The sequence below is a fragment of the Fukomys damarensis genome, unplaced genomic scaffold (assembly GCF_012274545.1).
Source record: "Fukomys damarensis isolate Sample0158 unplaced genomic scaffold, DMR_v1.0_HiC HiC_scaffold_11, whole genome shotgun sequence".
NCBI classification, from domain to species: Eukaryota; Metazoa; Chordata; class Mammalia; order Rodentia; family Bathyergidae; genus Fukomys; species Fukomys damarensis.
In genome coordinates this window covers 3,320,734-3,341,171 of record NW_022900923.1, presented here as the reverse complement: position 1 = coordinate 3,341,171, position 20,438 = coordinate 3,320,734, and the positions used below count along the sequence as shown (strand labels likewise).

The 20,438-nt window shown below is 39.4% G+C and overlaps 1 protein-coding gene across 1 annotated transcript in view; it reads left to right on the top strand.

Moving 5' to 3' along the window:
• The window catches only part of Lyplal1 (lysophospholipase like 1), a gene marked incomplete at its 5' end in the record, with an annotated part of 21,612 nt that extends 1,404 nt beyond the window's left edge, over positions 1–20,208 (top strand). The window contains 4 exons of the mRNA XM_010642497.3: positions 1,259–1,358; positions 7,788–7,957; positions 18,941–19,056; positions 19,883–20,208. Of these exons, the coding sequence (XP_010640799.1) occupies positions 1,259–1,358; positions 7,788–7,957; positions 18,941–19,056; positions 19,883–20,119 (623 nt within the window). The remainder of the gene's footprint in view (positions 1–1,258; positions 1,359–7,787; positions 7,958–18,940; positions 19,057–19,882) is intronic.
• Between the last annotated feature and the right edge of the window lie 230 nt (positions 20,209–20,438).

The following is a 20,438-nucleotide window of genomic DNA, read 5'->3' as shown; positions in this document are numbered from 1 at the left end:
ATTCTTTTTTTTTTTTTTTTTTTTTTTTTTTTTTTTTTTTTTTGTGCCAGGGATTCAACTCAGCACCTTGTGTTTGCAAGGCAGGCAGCAGAAACACTAAGCCACATCCCCAGCCCAGCTGTTCCTGTTCTTCTCATCTGCTACTGGCATCTTAGATGTCATTGTGCTTCCACTTGTCTTGGGTCTTAGCAGTTGCCTTTCCTCGACCTCTTGATGCCACCTCCCACACTTGGCCTCCACCGCTCACAGCTCTGTCTGAAGCCCAGTCTGGGTCAGTGCAGGTGAAACACTGCAGAGCCTGTGTCCTGGTGAACTTGTCCCCGCACCCTGAACCAATCAGGTCTGAGGATCAGGAACCTTGCAGCTCCAGGCCCGTCATCCGTGCGGTGATTCCCTGTGTCCTTCTCGTGTATTTGCCATCTGACACGTGTTGGTTTCTCACTGTGAGCTGTAGTCTCTGTGACAGTGACGGGAGGAACATCACATCCCCCATCGTGATGGCCTCTCCACCAGTGAACTGTGTGCCCAGCACATTAGTAATGCTCAGTAGATCATTGTTCAATAAATGTTTGAATAATTCAAAGATTAATCTGTGGTCTTTAAAATTTCACCTTAGGATGGTGTGACTTGGACCTGTATTTACTTCATTTGTTATGCAGATATACATATATTAAATCTTATTTGGGTCTTTTGTTTAGCTTTGGAGTAAATAATCATGATTCGGAATCATGTAAATATGTTACCAAATTTTCTACTTTCTTTAAGTTAAAAGTGAAGATTTACTGAATATTCCCTGTGAAGAGTTGTTACTGTTGTATTTTACTGGAGGGAGCCAACAAAATTATATTAGGCTGTTCCAACTACAAAAATGTATCAGTCACTTCAGAAAGAGGAAAATAAGAAACAGGACTATTAAAATTGGATATAGATAAAGAAATAATTTTCTTTCTAAAATAATCAATCTACTTTCTTTGTTAGTATTACACCATTTAAACAAACAAGGAAACCTAAAGTCAAGCTTAAATAAAGTCTTCAGCGTGATCAGTTATACAGCCAAGAGTAACATAACCCAAATTATGACTAGCTGTGGATGCGTGATCAATGGTCTCGTCTATAAAAAAGTTTCTAGACAGTTATTTTTTTGTGTGGTTCTCATATAATCCCTTATCCCAGCCTGTGTGTGTGAGTTGTAAACTGCGCTGAAATGCCTTGTATTATTAAAGTGCGTGTCTTATACTAAACTTTGTAATTTCATTAGGTGATTCCGGGCAAGGACTGAGGAGATGGATCAAGCAGGTTTTAAATCAAGACTTATCATTCCAGCACATAAAAGTCATCTATCCAACTGCTCCTCCCAGGTATGCAGCCATTGTCCCTGCGCTCAGTGCAACGCGAAGGTGCAGATATGTAGGTGTGCCCCTTCCGTGTTCTGTAGGGTTAGATCCATATTCAAGTCTTTTCCCCAAGTGTCCTCTGTTCTGGGCTGTGTTCTGCTAGGTGAGTAAGTCCCTTCCTATGAAGCATTCCCTGCATCTTGCAGCTCTCCAAGCCTTTTTTATTCCCCTCAGTAACCCCAGGAGAAACTTGATAGATTCAGCAGCATCTTTCTAATAATTGAGGTAAGCTGCCCTCATAGTTTCTGAAAAAGGGTCTTGTGATATTCTTTCTACATTTAAAAGGATTGTTTAGAAATCATGCTTGTTGAATCCATAAAACAGAATAGAACTATGGAATTGACTACTTAGTAAATATTTAAATTTCATAACCAAGCGGACTGTTTGACAAAATTCCCAATAGTAACACTTGGGTAGGGTTTTTTTGGAAAATTTTATTGTAGAAATGAAGTAAAGTTAATTGTCCCACAGGCAGCATCAGCAAGAGGCGGAGAAGTTGGCAGCTCTGCTTAGAGAGAGCTGGCTCCTCGAGAGCAAAGAAGCCAACACTGGTATAATTTTGAAGTCAAGCTGCGTTTTTATAAATATTAAGTTAGCATCATGTAGTCTTTTATTCTGAGCACATGCTGTAAACTAAGGTTTGCAAGTATTTTTGTCTGAGCAAAATAATATGCTGAGCTCTTCAACCCAGTCTGATTTCTGATAGTAATACTTTGATTTCCCTAGGACTTTCCTTCAGTCTCACTTCTGTGGCCTATACATGAAGCTTCACCATCCGATCTTGGGCGTCCTGCTCACTTGGCGACCGAATTCCAAGAGTAGATGGCTTTAGATAGCGGAGAGGAAGCTGTTTACGAAACAAGTCCAGCAGCTCCGAGTCCGATTTCTGTGTTAGTTTACAAGTCTGTTCACACTCAAGGGGCAAGGCCAGGACCTACCTCCAAAACGCCACCTCTGTGAAGTGTCAAGCCCAAATTAGAAGGGCTTGTGGGCTGACGCTTCTCATCATAGGTTAGGAGGAAGCATGCTGGTAAAGTCCACATGCTTAGGGCTGTTCTGTGCATCTTTATTGCCACTGATTTCTGCTTTCACTCCGTGGTTGTCAGTTTCAGTTTTTAATTTTGACCTGTCTTATGGCTTTGCATGTGATCTAGCTTGGTGACTGTTCTCGCATGTTTTTGTTTCTAGATTTGTGTAAATGTCATAAACTCAAGGTAGTTAATAATTATACTCAAATTTTATCTATGCTTAGTGATTCTTTTTAATGGTTCTATCAGTAACAGGGGATAGGTTTTTAAACGCACTTTGGTTCTATCAGTTTTCTCAATGTATTAGACACATAGGATTATCATTTTCCTCATTAATAGCTGCCTTTATCTTTTAAAAAAGGTCACTTTTAATTGCTGATAATACAGTGAAGTACAATTTGCTTAATAGTAGCATAATATACATCAACTTTTCTATGCTTTCTTTATATAGTTTTTCTATCCTTTTACTATTAACCTACCCATGTCAGTTGTATTTAAAAGCTGTTTTAAATATGTAGACAGTATGTAGTTGAGCTTTGGTTTTTCTCTTTGATCTGACATTGTACGTTGTGTCACTTAAATCACTTTTCAGTGTTTTGCTTAAGTCACTTAAACTGAGTTTAACATAGAATTGCAATATATGGATTTAGGTCTGTGGTTTGTATTTCTCTAATCCCATTCTCTCCTTCTTTTGAATTATTTGGACATTTTAGTACTTCATTTTAATTTATCCATTCTTTTGTCCCTGATTGTGCTATGGTACAATATATATGTATAGCAAGCATTTCTCCTTCTTAGAGTTAATTCTTATCATTTTAAGTGAACTGTGGAGGCTTAAATTATACAGGTTTTTTATCCTTCTACTTTATAATTTAAAATTATGTGCAGTTCATCTATATATATTGAAAATTCCACAAAACAAGGTTATAATTTTTGTTTTTAACAGTCATACATATTTTAAAGAGCATAAGAGATGAACAGTAGTCTATTATGCCTTACTTGTGGTTTGTTAAGGCAGATTGTTTTGTTTAGATTAAATTGTTAATTGCCATTTTGGTTATGAGTACTCTTTTCCTCAGCTATGTGTAGAAGATGTTTTTATTCAGCTAAGTAGAAACATATTAAGTAAAAAAATCAATCATTTTGATGTATTAATTGAAATGGAAAATAGAGCTGTATTTTTTTCATTATGTTAATTTGGACTCTGTAATTTAAGTGCCCAATAAAGATTTTTATTTCTGTGACAGATTTGGGCAGTATTTACAATTAATTTGGATTTACTATTAGAATTTCCATTTTTTTTAAAGATAACAATTGTTTTTAACAGCCATTCATCATTTTTATGACCATATAATTTCTGCTGGTGTTTTGAAAAATTCTAAAACTAGTAGGATTTGTATAGTATCCTCTACTCTGTGATTCACTGTTTTTCCACATAAAGTGCACAGTTCTACTTTTAATTAAATATGTGCTCTAAACTAGACCCAGGCACTTTTCATGTCGATGTAGTGAATAATGGACTCCTCTTCACTCTCTCCTTTAGGGTTCTTATCTCAGGCACACCTGGGGATTCCCTCTCCTGGTGCCAGCAGATCTGAACCAGGAATTCTATTAAAAACAGCCATTTTGAAGAAATGGCTGACTTCTTTGCTAAGTCTTTAACACATTTAAATTCCTATTATTAGGTTAAGAACCTGGGGGTGGGGGAGGTTGGAAAATTTTTTAAAGCAACAAAAGAAATATTTGACCATTTTCTAGAAGCTTCAGTGTGGATTTTACCATAGCTGAAGCAAAGATATTCCAAAACAAATTAATTTTGGACATTATGCTGTTTCTAGCTGACACAAATCATTCTCAAGTGACACACAGTGATCATTAACAGTTGTCATTCAGCAAAGTTCATGTAACATTTACTATATGTGTATGTGATAAAAGCGTCTCTAAATTCTAATAATTTATTGTAGTAAAAGACACATTGCCATTAATCCTTCTCAAAGTAGATCCCCTTACTTGAGCACACTCACCCCTCGGTTCTTGCCACTTTCTGAAACAGTTCGGGAAGTCCTTTCCTGAGAACCTTTAGTTGTACTGTTGTGACTGCCTCAGTGTACTGAACTGATTCAAAACGTTCACCTTACGGTCACTTGGTCTGTGGGGAAGAGCTAGAAGTTGCACCATGGCAGATCTGGTGAATGAGGTAGAATAAGATGCACTGAAATGTTTTTTTTTATGTGACAGAAATTATTGAATTGATTCAGCAGCCAAGGCAGCACAGCTAAAGACATTCATGAGAGTGGGGGATTTGTGCAGTGTTTGTTTTTGCTGTTAGTGTTATGCTTTTTTTTTGGTACCAGGGATTGAACCCAGGACCTTGCGCTTGTGAGGCAGGCGTGGTGCCTCTGAACTAAATCTCTAGCCCTCCTTTTTTTTTTTCTTTTTAATCCTGAACATTCTCCATAGTTTTCAGTCATACGCAGTGTGTCAGGATTTGGTCTCACCTGTGGAAAAGATAAAGTCTATTCTCAAAAGCATATAGAGACAGAAAATAAGAAGAAAATTAAACAAACATTATAATTTCCGGTAATGACAAATGCATTAGGACAGCTGGGTAGAGTGGTAGGGTAGGGAGTCTGCGTAGGGGCTGCATGCACAGGGTTGAGTCACAGGGTGGAGGGTCACAGGAGCTCTCGAGAAAGTGATGTCTGTCCACTCCCACCGTGGAGAAAGGCAGTGGAGAGCACGCCGGGTGGGGGACTTACACACAAAGCTCTCCTTTGGAGGAGAGTAGGAGGCGGATGACCTGGAGCCCAAGTACGTGGGGGTCCATAGAGTCAGCGCAGAGAGGAAGGGAAGCCCGGCAGCTACGGTAAAGGTCATGGATGACCTTGTGCTTTTATGACTTCAGGGGAACAGAGGTCAAAACAAAAGTAGGTATCAAGCTGGTGTCTTTTTACTTTTAGAAAACCTTGAGCATTTTTTTCTAGCTTATTATTTTACCCATGTGTAATGGGTTGATTGATTGATTGATTTAGGAGCAACACAGATGTTCTTTGCCAAACATATTTATTTATTGTGGTAATGTCTGAACCATTTTATACCAGCTAATAAAGTGATTTATTTGAAGAAAAAGGTAAATGAGTATAACATATGTGCCAGTTTTTTAGCTGTTTAAAAATCAGTCTTTTATGCCATATTTAAAGGTTGTTCTAACATCTTAGGAGGCTTATGCAAGCTTGATTATATTTTCTTAGCAAAATAGTTCTAAATTATTCTTTGTCTCATTAAATTTTCCTGATTATTTCTTTTGAACAGAAAACTTGAATTTTTTTCAACAAAGTGAGAGAACTAAAAACTGCTAGATTAGTAAAATACTTACATTTGGATTCTACTTCCACAGAGCATCTATCTCTAATTAATTAAAGAAGGCACTGTCAGAGGGGAAAAAGTAAAATGAATGTCATTTTTTCCCATTAATGGCTCAGTTCCCAGAATGATTCACTTTTAGCCTGTGATATCATCCTTATTTAAGTGCTTCGACAGACAAATAAACACTTAGAGAAAGAGCAGAGCAAAATGGAGAGGCGGTAGAAGTAATTCAAAAGGGTAACAATCAAATCTGAACTTTAGAGTGCTGTACGTTAAGTTTCGATTTAGAACTTCTCCCTGCAATTTCAGTGACAATTTGAGCACAATCTGGGCTTGAATGTGGGCCGAGAATGACCGTGGAAAGCACCTGCTCTGATTTTCAGATTGTCCTGAAGTTTCCCAGGAGAAGGCTTAAATGCCTCCTACCCTCTCTTTCTTCCCAGTTCCGATTTATCCATTTCCCTGGAGCTGAGCAGCTTCTAGGGTCAGGAGGTACTAGGGAGTGGGGAGGACTTCGGCCCCTGGACCTCTAGCAGGGAGGTGGTGCAGGATTTCACCTTCTCCACACCAGCTGAGAGCCCGGAAGGAGAATACAAACCCACAGCTCTGTCTGCAGGACTCTGCCCTCCTCTCAGGTTTCAGTGCTCAACTGTTACTTTTCTAATGACAATAAAACATTAATTAGCGTTCCAAAAGGATTTTTTAAAAAAGAGAATTGTTTCAAAGTATTTTAAAGATGGATTTAGCTAGGTGGCACACACCTGCAACTCCAGCTACTGGAGAGGCTGAAGCAAGAGCATCACAAGTTTGAATCCAGCCTGAGCTCCTTAGTGAGACTTTGTCTTAAAATAAAAAAATGAAAAAGGCTGGCCGTGTAATTCAGTGGTGGAGCATTTGCCCCGCATGTGGAAGGCCCTGGGTTCCATCACTGGCACCACCAAACACGTAAACAATGCAGGTATACAAGTTTGCTAAATGTTCCGCTTCATTTATTGGGTAAATGGCGAACGAAGAGCAATGGGTGTCTAACAATAGCCAGAACAGGTATGAGAGAACCCAATTATCGATGGTAGAAGAGAGGTTTACCTCACACAGGTTCAAAACAGAAGTCCACTAAGACCATGCTCATAGGGTCAGTGTGACACTAATTGATAAACAAATGATTGGAATAAAATAGGGCCTTTCCGAGTCACAGTTCCTCGTCTGAATCACAGAACATCGAATGTTACTCGGTTTTCCCAAGGGCCTCGTCTAACAACACTAGATACATTGGAAGGAGGTCAAGTCTATATTACATGTAGTGTCCATCTTAAGTATTCAGGCTAATTTCTCTCACAGAACCCGGGTGGAGAGAGACCAAACCAGGCAGAATAAAATTAAGCCCTTGACAGAGGTGGTACTGCACCTTTTGGAAGGGGGTGTGGGTGTCTCCCTTCCTCAGTTTCCTGGCTGGGTGGGATGCAATGAATTTGCATGTATGAAATAAATTCCCCCAAAATTTAAGGCTTTAAAAGTCAAGCGGAAAACTTAGAATAATAACTGGGATTCTGTATGTAAAAATCAGTGGGCTGGGGAAAACTTCCTAAACAAATTAAGAGAACCAGAAATCCAGTTTCTGGGGAGAAAAAGACATTATAGGAAATGTAAAGCCTTACCTGGTAAAAAGGAGAGCTTAAATACATGTCAGTGTTCAAAAAGAGACTGAGAAAGGAATACTTGAAAAATAGACAAGAAATACTCACCAGTAACAAAGAAGAGACAGGATCCTGCAGCAAATGGCCCATCTTTTAAAGACAGAAAATTAAGTTGCTCAATTAGCTTTAGTAAATATTACCTGAAATTAATATAAGTATAGGAAAGTTAATACACTATGCATTATATGAAGTCTTTAACATAAGACACAGGAAACTGAAACTGTTCATTCAGAACATTAGTTTTTAAAGAACCATTTTATTATCATTCTTCGTTCCTTTCCCCGTTTTCTGTTTGTTTCCAACAGGCCGTACACCCCACTTAGAGGCCGGCTCTCCAGTGTGTGGTTTGACAGGCTGAGGATCTCCATCGACTGCCCCGAGCACCTGGAGTCCATCGATGCCATGTGCCAGGTGCTGACCGAGCTCATCGAGGAGGAAGTCCGGAGCGGCGTCAGCAAGAGCCGGATCCTGCTAGGTAGGACTCGGAGGGCTGCGCCTCTGGCTTGCGCCTCCTCTCCTTCCGGTCATCGGAGTTACTAGGATGCTGTTTTCGACTCTCTCGTACTCGTACATCGCTGACTCAGTCATAGATAAGCGACGCGGTGAGGCTTTCAGAAATGCTGGAATCAAACAACAGCGCATGAACGTGACTTTCTTTATGAATAGTAAGCTATTTTGCCACTTTTAGTGGCAGTTAAAATTTTCTTTCCAGTTTAATTGTTAACAGATTCTTCATTTCGCTTCTTAAAATGTTTTAATTAGCTTAAGTCTTATGAATATAAGATAGAATTACTATTGCTATGATTGAGATAGAGTACAAATCAAAATATACCACCAGACTCATGAAAATTAAACTCTTCTGAGTAAATAAATAGGTCTTCGGCAAGCCCTGTTTCCATGAGAACACAACACCACCTTATGGGAGTTTATTCTGTTTAATACATTTTTTACACTCATCAAATACACAAACTAAAAACATCTCATTTCTCGAAAATGTGCAGAAGTGAGATGGGCTTACAGAATTTGAGTGGTGCAGGACATATTTGGGTAACAGTTTTCTTTCCACATATAACTACCTAATTGTATTTGATGATGAAATTATACACCAAATTAAACATTATGTTCTAAACAACATGAACATACGCATTGATGCCCTAAATGCACAAGATTTGGGTAAATTAATGCCCACGCTATAAAATTCCTTTGTGTTCACTGAAATGCTGAGCCGGCCGTTGAATTGAGGAGGTCGCGTGATGGAAGTGTCGGAATCCGTCTTGGCTGCTGCTCCCACGTCAAGTGATGCCAAGCAGCGCGCCCTGGGCCCGCTCCCTCTGCTCTACTCCTTTACATTTGACCTCAAGCTCGGCTCTAGTAGGTGCAGGTGAGAGGCATTCTGGGAGTGCTGGAAAGAGTGCAAGGAAGGGCAGCAAACCCAGCCCAGGTCCTGGGAGACCTGTAAATATCGGAAAGGTTCCATCATTCACTCTTCAGCAAATATTTTTCAAGTGCCCACAGTGTGCCAGGAAGATGCTTAGAGGGACACACAGATAAATAAGATGGGGTCTCTTTCCCAAATTTCTGACAGCCAGCACACACTCGCGAGTGTGAGATATTTAAAATGAGAACAGTACTCCGGCCAGACTGTGGTACGAATCTCGGACGGCATAACTAGCAGCTCTGCAAAGGAATCGGTCAGGTCTGTTTCCTTTTAGTTCCCAGGGTCCATCACTGCCCAGCACAGAGCGTGTGCCCAGGGAATCTCTAATGAATAGCACCGTGAGTATCATTACCAGCTAGTGAACTGAGGATTTGGGGAATTAAATACAATAGTAGTTTAGAGGAAGAAGGATTCATAGTACTTGGGCTATTAGAGTAGGGTGCGATGGAAAGGGGATTTGAGATGCATAAATTATGAAACTGTTAACTGCTGAAGTGTGGAAGTCTGGGGACAGGGAATGAGATGAACAGCTTGGTAGAAGTGGAAAGGTGACTACCCGCACTAAATTGTTGCCACCTAATCTGTAAATAGTAATACAATGCAGCATCTATCTGTATTACAAAAATAGAGATGTTGCTTATAAAATATTTGCTTCACTCTAGGCTCCCAGGAAATATTTTGTTTGGTCCCCTTTTGTGCTATCCTGTTATTTTATAACGTGCCTCATAATCAGTAAAGGATTATGAAGCATGTGGTGAAGGCAGACATTTGATCAGAATTATACTTTGGAAAGATCTAGCCGAGGGGTGAAAGTTGATCATGGGGAAACAGCCATTGAGTGCATCAGGACGAGCTATTGCAGACTAAAATTGTAGTAGCAGTAGAGGAAGAAATGAGGTTAGGAAGAAAATTGCTCTAAAGTAAAATTACGAAGTCTTCTTCAGTGAAAACTGAAAGGCACCCTGATTAGTGTTGTCCTGGCACCTGTATTAAAGAGGCATCCCACGAGGTGGGGCCTCAGTCTCCCCGCTCCCCAAATCAATGCTTTGTCCAACTCATCTTCAACTACCGGAGAGGCACTGGGTTTTCTTAAGATCAGAGAGCCAGGAAAAATTTTTACTCTAGGTGTACTTCATGTCATACCCTGTGGTTTTCCCATTAAATCGGATCGTTTTAAGATTCTCAGTACACATTGTCAAGTTCCTTTCAAACAGTGGGAACCTCTACTACCCACGTTACAGTGTCCTTATTGCCCACGCATGAATAATGCAGCCGTGGGAAAATTTGGAAAAATGAGGAAACACGAAGTGGTAACTAATTTCATGGTGCTATTTTCATTTCAGTTCTGTCATAGTTGACACCAAAGGCCCTTTGAGTTGAATCTGTCAGTCTTCTCATTTATTTATTTATCCCGAGACTCTCTTGTTCTAAAAATAAGCTTCTCCCACTCTAGAACTTGGATAAATATTCAAATGGATTTTCTGCTGGATCCCCTACAATATGTGGTTTTTCTTTATTATTTACTTAGTTATTTGATTTCCTTTCTTTTTCTTACATGTGTTTCCTTTCTTTGTTGTTCATTTAATTACTTGATTAGTCTGGAGTATTTTGGCTCCCATATAATGAGTGATTTTGATTATTTTCTGAGATACCAAGAGAAATTTGTGAGAAGATAGTCTTATTCATAATAATAAGCCACATGGTGGCACACACCTGTGATCCAAGCATTCAGGAGGCTGAGGCAGGAGGATTGCTGTGGCCAATTTTCAAGACCATCATGGGCTACAAACTAAGTACAAGTACTTAGCAAGACCCTGTCTCAGAAAAAAAAAAAAAAAAGAGGAAGGAAGGGGAAGGGAATGGAGGAAAAGAAAGAAGAAAAGGAAACGAAAGACAAAGGGAGAAAGAAAATATAATTATAAACCAATCAGTAGTATCAAATTTGGAATTACGGTATCATATATGGCCTTATGTATAAATATTGTCAAATCTAAAATTGCGATAGGAAAATGTTTCTTTAGAATATAGGGGTGAGTCGATTCCTGTCTGTATTTCCGGAAGAGCAGGTAGAAGCCTCAGTGTACCTGGCTTATGAGTCAGGTGTGTGCTTGAAGGCGATGAGAGTAAATCCGCAGCGTCCGCCCTGTGCAGCCGCGCGTCCGCTGTAGCGTATGTGGGATCCGCTCCTGTTGTACAAAAATCAGTTCTATTCCTTCCCTTTTTCTATGCTGGGTTCTTCATGAATATTAGCAGTCGATGCATAGAACAAATGGAGAATGCTATACAAACTCCCTTGGGGTTTTTGTTGGAGTTTTTCATTTTACTGCTCTAGCTGAACCTCTTACATGTTTGAGAATGTGACCCCAGAGGCATTGTTACTAATTTATTTAGCATTACTATTTCGAAGTAAATACACCGCATCCCCTGAGTTGCGAACATCTTTGCAACCAGTACTGCAGCCGACATCAGCTAATGAAGTTAAACCTGGGCCCTGCCTTGGGCTCCTGGTCCTGACTCGCCACTCACAGGTGCAGTTTCCTCCGGCTCTGTGTCTTGGACTGTGATGACAGTCCCTCCCTCGGGAATTTTGATAATTAATCAGTCTGTTTATGTGAAACGCTGTACTTAGAAGCGCGCCCTGGTGTTAATGTTGTAAATGTTCTTGCTGTGACGCCAAGCGTTCCATCCACCCCACCGGGATGGCAAACGGTGGTCCTGGAACAGCGCCGCCCCTTGGACACGCGAGGTGGTCACTGCCTCCTTTCAGACGCTCGCTGTCTCCTCCAGAGTCTGAGCTGTGCTCCTCTGCAGTCTCCGTGTCGTGGATCATTTAAACAGAAGCCATTGCGCAGTGTTTCCCTGCTGATTTTTCTACTAGGTCGTTAGGTAAGATTTAAGTGCTCTTCGTAACACTCTGATGATCAAGGAGGGATTACTGGGAAATCAAAAGAGAATTTCATTTGAGATTCCAGTTGAAATTAAATGTGCACACTACATATCAAGGTTATGTGTTTTTAAACATTAAGTATAACAGGAAAATATTTAAAATGTGAGATTGAAAAGAGAATTTGAAGTCAACAAACATAAAAATTGTCAGCTTTATCCTTTTTGCTTACTGTATGATCAAAGCTGGTTTAACATCAGACAGTCTGTGCTGATGGGACCTTGTCTCTGAGATCATGACTGCAACCAGTGGGACTTTGTAAAGAAAACTCCTCTCTACACTTGATGTAAGTGGGAGCCCACCCTTCATCCAGGGTTTTATTTTGATTAGTGCTATTTTATTATGGCCATGAGTTTTAGAAACAATTCTTTGTGTCATAAAGGAACTTCTGGGCAGTCTAGCTTTCTTGGTCCAGTGGAAATGATTCTTCTCATTATTAAATTTTATCTCCAAATTGTTATTAAGAATTTAAGTGCTGGAATGCCAAAAAACCTATCCGAAAGCTTAGGTCAATGAGGTCGATATTGTGTAGAAGGGGCAGTGAGCAGGTCCAACAAGGAGAGGGTAAGTCAGGCTTTCTGGGAGCTGCTTTGAAGAGCGGGTGACCCTCCCACGCAGTCTTCAAGAATGAGTACGAATTTGACTGATAGATGAAGGGAGAGCCATGTGGAGTCATGCAAGATGCAGGCCTCGCACTCTGAGAGGCCGAAGCAGAAGGGTTAAGACTGCCAGAGTAATGTGGTGATCTAAGGAGACCTTGTCTCAAAGTAAAAGGGCTGAGGATGGAGCTCAGTGATACAGTACCACTGGCTTCCATCCCCAGCACTGCAATCTGTCAGTCGATCAATCAATCATCAACTTAGAAAGAGAAGCACATCCCTAAGGGCTAACAAGGAGCAGGCTCTCCAGGAAGCAGTAGCTTGGTGTGTGCATGTGTACCCTGGCTCCCTGCACATGGATTGAGCCGGATGAGGGGCCAGAAGGTGCACGTGGGGCCCGAGTGGCCTCCAGGTGAAGGAACAGCAAGGTAACACACCCAGGAGTTTGGAAGAACAGGGAAGGACCGAGCAACACCCACGCTATTGTAGGGTTTTGAGAATACAGGATGAGTAAGACTGTATTTAAGAAAATTATAGTTGACTACGGAGTTTGGCATGAATATTCTTTGCTTTCTAAGTTTTGTGCAAAGGCCATGCATTGCTTTCTTAATAGAAAAAATTTGTAAACTTTTGTTAGAGTAGGAGGAATTGGGCAAAAGTTTCACTTCCTGTCTCATATCCAGAACATAGAAAATGTTCAAGGAGAGGATGTTTCTTGGAGACTTTCATGAATCATCACTCTCTACATTAAGAATATAAGAAAAATGTTAAGTTTTGTACGTTTATGCCTCATATGGTTCTCTGGATTTTATGATACAATTTAGGGGAAACAGGCACTTCTGAAGTAGTATCTCTTAAATTACTTTGTGAGAAATGGCAGTGAGGTCAGTGGCAGAACCAGCATTGAAATCCTGTGTTATGAGAAAACTATTGGTAATATGAAGTTGTTCTGTCTTACTCTGACTTTGATAATATTTTGAAAATGTCCAGTTGATAGACGCAAGCATATTTGATAGTTAGGACATCCTCCCCCGCTTCATTTTCTTCTAGTATTTTTCTGTATACTGCAAGGAATCGGAGTGAAGAAAGGAAAAGATATGTAATTTTCCCTGTGTATTGTTGTGCTTACAAAGTATATGACATAAAACTCTTAAATTAGCTGACATTTATATTACACTTGACCGTTTTAAATTGCCATTATATATTGTATTTTGTATTTATATATTGTGTAAGTTATGAACTTGTTTTCATATTGCAGCAGGTAAAATAAGTTATCATTATTTTGTTTCCAGCAATAAAACTAAAATTCAAGATTTCTGGCTAATGCAGAGTTGGGACTAGAACCCAGTTTAGAGCTTTGACCCAAGATCAAATTCCTTTTCTGGCCACTAGGTGGTGATAATTTGTTGTTGAGAGAAAAATATTAATATAATTTAGGTTTAATTGTGATCTAGATGTATAGATCCTAACAAATGACATGAACAGATTACCCAAAGTTTGACAAGAGGAGCATATTATCAGTATTTTGAAGCAGGGAGGATGAGTGCCCCTGGGACCACGAATGAGGTACACGGGGAGTCTAAAGGCCCACCACAGGGTCCCTCTACGGTTGGCTCCTGTAACTCTAAGTGCTACGTACGTCACGATTGCAGAGCACTCAGTGAGTTTGCATTCCCTTTAAGTTATGACTCTGTAGACAGTCACTCAAATCAGTATTACGTGAAGGAAAAATACATAAAATTGTACATGTGGAATGAATTTCACTGCTAGAATGAATTTTAAAGGAACGTATTTTGGGTGATTTTAATTTCTTTATTTGCATCTGTACGGTAGAAGCACTTTACAGAGTAAATCCTATTAATATTATTATTTTTATAATCAGATTTAAAATAAAACAAAGGGATAGGAGGAATTCCCGTGATACACCAAAATCTGTAGGCTGCCTTTTCCTGAACTTTAAGAGTTTTTTCTGAAGCTCTCTTCTGGGAGCTAAAAGTTGAAAATGATAGCTTCTACTTTTTAAAAGCACACGTGTACTCTAATTATTAAACAGCTTATGTTTCTTCATTGACAGTTATCAGGACTTTAACAGCTTTCAACTGTTGTTGTAACAGTTTTCCGTAGAAGGAAATAGTTTGTTTCTCCTACAAATTTCACATGACAGGAAATACACAAATAAATATGTTAAGCATGATTTGTATATTCCCAGATCTTTTGAGACTTTATCACAATGAAGTCTGAGGGATAATTATAACAGTATACAAGTGAAATAGTAGAACTATTCAAATTTGATGTGGTGGTGGATTTTATTACACTTTTGGATCCTGTTTAGTTGATAACAAACTTTAATCGTGTTTTTTTCTTAGTATTTTGCTTTCAGATTCTCTTGATTTTCCCAATATAGTTCTTTTATAGATTGTTTATATTTTATTTTATATAAAGAGTTCATAAAGCCAAGTTTATTATTTTTAACATGTTTTATTCAGCTTGTTAATTTTAAGTGTATGTTGAAATGTTAACTCTGACATTTTAAATACTTTATTAGCAACTATAAATATCCATTATAACCATTACCTACAATGGATTTACTATTTGCTGTTTACTTACTGAACAGTGTATTTTATATTATATTTTAGACTCTTAGATGGAAAATTTAATTCAGATGATTTTCTTCTTTTAGAAAACAAGTACACAAAATCCCTTTCACAGTGGTGCACAGAGCTGAAGGTGATTGTATCGTCAAAGACATCTAGTGAGGAGCTGAGCTTGCCTCACTAGATTATAAATTTGGAAGGGAAAGGCCTCAGATTAAATCTTGGGATACTAAGGTTTCATTGCATTCGTTTTTCTTTTGTGTAACTTATGAGAACTGAGCATGTGGTTAAATGTTTGCAGGACGTGTACGTATGTCCAAGTATTCACAACAGTGTTTCACAGTGACGTTCTACTTTTCTCCTAGTTAGGCCAGTCCCATCCAGGGCCTAAAACCACCTACAGTGACTAGGTCCCCGGTGCATAGGAAGGAAGTGTTGGGATGCTCTACGTGTATAAAACCTTCTTGACGCATATATTTTGAGAATCATTTCACTGTATTTTGCCCTACTAATCAATATTTATACTTTATCTCTTAATTTTTATCATAGTATTACAATAATCGTTTTATGACATGGATACAACTTACGCTCCATTACTGGATTTTGATGTTTTTTTCAATCACTGATACAGTTGGATACTCCTTTTCTGATATGTTAGCCCCTAGTTTCTGGGCTCTTCAAGTTCAAATGGAAGTTATTTTAAAAGGAAATGAAAGTTAAATTTAATTTCTAAATTATGCTATTATATTTAGATATTATATTTCAAATATTTATGAGCTATGTTTGGCAAAACCGTAATTCACACTACTTGACTTTCTCAGAAAAATAATAACTTTTTATCTATAGCATATGGACTTAAATCATGGCTGTATTTACAGGTTTTGTTCTTACTTAATGTATTTAATCATAAACTTTGCCACGTAGCTGTGGCATAAAAGCTTTTTAAAGTAGACATAGGTGGCAGCATTTTGTTAGTGGGTCTGGGGAGGAGTCTAAAATCTTTAAGAAGCCAAGTTAGGGATGCTTGGCCTAGAGCTCACTAATGAGTCAGCCCTAAATTTTCTAACCCTTTCTTTTTATCAGTCACCCAAAAGCTTTATTTCCTGATGACAAATTCGTGTCCTTGCAGAACATCTTTACTGCACTTCAGTGTATTAAGCTGTCTTAGTATTTCTGAAGCGCCTTCTCCATGCCACGCACTGTTCTAGGATCTTTATTTTCTAATGAATGTTGAGGTTTTTGTGTACTGATTTTAACAGGGAATCAGTAGGGAACTTGCTGAATGTGGACTACTTTCTGACTTTGAGTTATTACTAAAGACCTGCTTAATAAACTCCCCAAGAAATTCAATGCTAGGAAAAATTTCAATATGATTCATTATAATTCCTTCATTTAAAGAATATTGCCTTGCTAGAAAGCAACCATTAATGCTATTCCAGCTTCCAGTACCACTCCCTCTCTAGTGTCATGGTCTGTGAGGCTCTCTTTTGCTCTCAGTCTCACACACTTCCCCCCAGACCCTTCTCTCTGTCCCCCACATTCCCCTCTCCATTTTTAGGGATGTACTTTTACTGTTAACAGTGTGCTTTGTTATGAGCAGTGCAGAATTCGCGTTGTAAGTACGTTGGCTGTGACGAAGGCGGGGAAACTGACAGGGTGAAGGCAGTGGGCCTTGGCTGGGACTGAGTATGAACTTTTAGGGAAGCTAAAACTGTGTTCTGAGAGTTAAAGGACTGCTCCTCCCAAGATGTGAAGCCCTTGTGAGTTCAGCTTTTACAAATGGTTATGAAGTCTCTGTGTGTCAAAGCTGGATGGAAACCCAGCCATCACACAGCCCAGCTGTCTGACTTGACTAGAAATGAAATCCTGGATTTTAAATAGTTTGCACAAAGACTCTCAGCTAGGAAGTGTCACAGGCAGGACTGAGAATCAGGCTCCCTTATTTTCGCTCAGATCCCCTCTCTCCACCCAGTTTTAAGGTAGGAAATGCTCTGTGTACCTCTAGGATAAACACGAGTGGGGCCTGCATTTCTTTGTTACTTGCATATTATTTCACTCTTGCGCCACCCGCCAAGCCTGTGAGGAGGAAGCCAGCTCGCCAGCTCGTGTGCACCAGGATGGGGCTTTTGCTCAGTTCATCGAGGGCAGCCAAGCAAACTTGAGAAAAAGATTGCTTCTGACCACTGAAAATGTCAGAATCCAGACAACTCATTTATATTCAGTAAATTAGGGCTTGATAAGAGTTTTATTTCTGTAGGCTAAGCGTGTAACTTAGTGAGAGAGTCCTTGCCTAATTTGGACAAGGCCCTGGACTCAATCACCAGAACAACAACCTCCCCCCAAAAAGCCCCCCCTAAAATTATTTCAGTATGTGTTTGTTTTATAACCCATATGTTATTTTATAGGAAAACTTCGGCAGCAAGAAGTCTGTAACTAGAATTGCAGCAAAAAAATAAATAAAGCTTAGAATTCTTTCTGCACATTCGGGACAAAGGCTTAGCTGTCAGCAGTGCTAATCATGTTTGTGGTAAGCTTTTCCTCTGGGCCAGCAAAGATTGGCCACCGCACAGACTCATGGGTAGTGTAGCTCTGGAGCAAACTGATGCTCACGTGCGAGTTTTACAAGCATCTTTAGGGTGTGTATGCTCTCTGTCCATACTGACCTTGTTCCCGAACCTTTATTAGAAGTGTCTGCCCTTGGAGGTGTCAGGGAGAGTCTTTTGAGAAAGCAGTTCAGGTGGTTTTCATCCGACGAGGGCTACTGCTGCTGGTGAGACCCTACTGTTTCTCTCAGGTTATTCTATACATTGTGCTCTTTCAGTAACTCTAAACGTTGCAAGCTGATAGTCCTCTTTCATGCATTTGTGTTCCGGATCCAAAATAATACCTGCTTATCCCAGACAAAGTGATCCTATTTTAATAATTATCAGAGGATGATACAAAGTACACTGAACTCTGTTGCAGGAAATCTGGAACCCAAAAGTTCCAGCTTCATACCTAAACTTAGAGGTGCACCTGTAAGTTACCTAATCTCAATGGGCCTCTGTTCCCTTCATTCATAAAACAAGGATATTGTAGTAAACTTCCATGTACGGCCTCTAAGAGCTCAGCTTTACACTGCTAAGTGAAATGAGATTGTAGGCTGGAAATTAAGAAGTCTGAATTCCACGCAGTTTATATTTTTGTATTTTCATGAATATGCAGCTGCATGGTTTGTTTTGCATATTCATGTTCTCATAAAGTGCGAACTTAATATCCTTTGATTCTCACTCAAGTTTAGGGAAATCACATGGAGTCTCTGGCCTGCAGGCAGGTATGGGGCCTCCAGTTCTCTGCTGCTGTTGCCTCATGATGATCTCTGTGCCCCATGATGCATCTCCTCACCACAGTCCCCTGAACAAGCAGGTCCCTGTACTTTAACCCACCTGTTTCCAGTGACTCGTACATGTTCAGCACATGCAAGGCCAGGAAAAGTTTGTCAAGTTACCACTGATTTTCATTATGCCCTCAGAAGGCCATTTCCAAAGTAAAACTGTAGTCCAAAAATGTTTTAACCTGCTCACCAAATTTTGGGTCATTCATTCTTCCCTATTCAGAAATCGCTAAGCACCTGTGATTTGGCAGATAACAACTTGGTGAGCATGTCTTTGTTCAGGCCTCTCTGCTTGAGACCGATCTCTTACCAGTGATGGCATGGATGGGGAAGTGTTATTACTGATCATTCCAAGGCTTTCTGTGAGACCCAAATGGATTAAAAAAAATTTTAGCACTGTATGTCTTTCAAGGTTTCTGAATATTTTGAGAAGATTTGCATAGATACAACTTGTTGTGAATTAATGCATGTATTTTGCTTTTTATGCTAAGTGTATTTTTGCTTCTTTAGGAGGATTTTCTATGGGAGGATGTATGGCCATGCATTTAGCATATAGGAACCATCAGGATGTGGCTGGGGTATTTGCTCTTTCTAGTTTTCTGAATAAAGCATCTGTTGTTTACCAGGTAAGTTCTAGATTAAGTAAATAAATAAATAACAACCAACAAACAAACATGAAGCACACACATGGAAGCCAAAATAAAGTTGATAATTAAGCAATTAAAGTTGACACACCATGGATGTAGATTGAGCATTCCTAGGAATTTATGCCCAGTGTGTTATATTGATGAGTTCTAGCTGATAATGTTCAGAAATTGCCCCGTACAAGGAGTATTCCCAGGATGTTGAGGAAAGAACTCATATGTGTGCATGCATGTGTAGTATATGTGTATGTTTTGTACGTATTTTTGTGGTTTTTTTGTGTGTGTATATTTTAAGAATATGGATGACTGTAGCCAGGCTCACCCTGAGCACCCTTGGCCTTGAGCATACTCAAAATAAGAAAAAAAAATAAACAAACACAAAGTTGGTACTTAATTTTACAGCCAAATCCTAATTTATGAAGATGATACAGTATAGCATTGCAGCTTCTTTACCAGAAGGAAAAACTACAAAGCCAGTACCAGCTTGAGAACTAGGGTGTAAATAATTGCTTGCGTGGGCCAAAGTCCTGAACTTGTCCCCTTTCTGCTCCATGTGAGAGTCTGTTTTCTAAGTGACTCTCTGTTTGCAGGAACCTCTCTGGCTGTGTGGGAAAGTCTTCCAGCGTGTGCCAGCCACCAGCTCAGCCCCAGGTCTACTGCCTGTGAATGTCTCAGGCAGGGCCCCCTATACCCTTTTTTCCTTTAGTTACTGAAGCCTTGGTAAAGTTGAAATTTTTCTTCTCTCTGATCTCTTAAGAATGATCAAGTACAGTTTCTTACACTTTGCTGGTTTTGCCTTTTTATCCAGGCACTTCAGAAGATGGATTGTGTGCTCCCAGAATTATTTCAGTGTCACGGCATGGCAGATGAGTTGGTTCTTTATTCCTGGGGCGAAGAGACAAACTCAAAGTTAAAATGTCTAGGAGTGAACACAAAGTTTCATAGTTTTCCAGATATGTACCATGAGCTCACCAAAACTGAGCTAGAAAAACTGAAGTCATGGATTCTTGCAAAGCTACCAGGAGAAATGGAAAAAACAAGATGAATGAAATGAGATTTATTTGTTAATATACACATACTGTCCTTGTGAAAAGTTATAATGTTGTAAAGTTACTGCTAAGATATAATGATAAATAAAGTACTGTGAGATAATTTGCTGGCTTAGGCACTTACTAATCATTGAAATGCTTAGTAACATAGTAAAATGATCTTGTTAAAGGTAAACATAAGTCTGGGCCACCATCTATGCCTTCTTGTTCAGATAAATTTTTATAAATATTTGGAGGCTTTTAGCGCACTTGAGCATTCCAACTTAAAAATTCAGTATTCTGAACTAGTATTACTAAGGGTGATGAGAAAACATG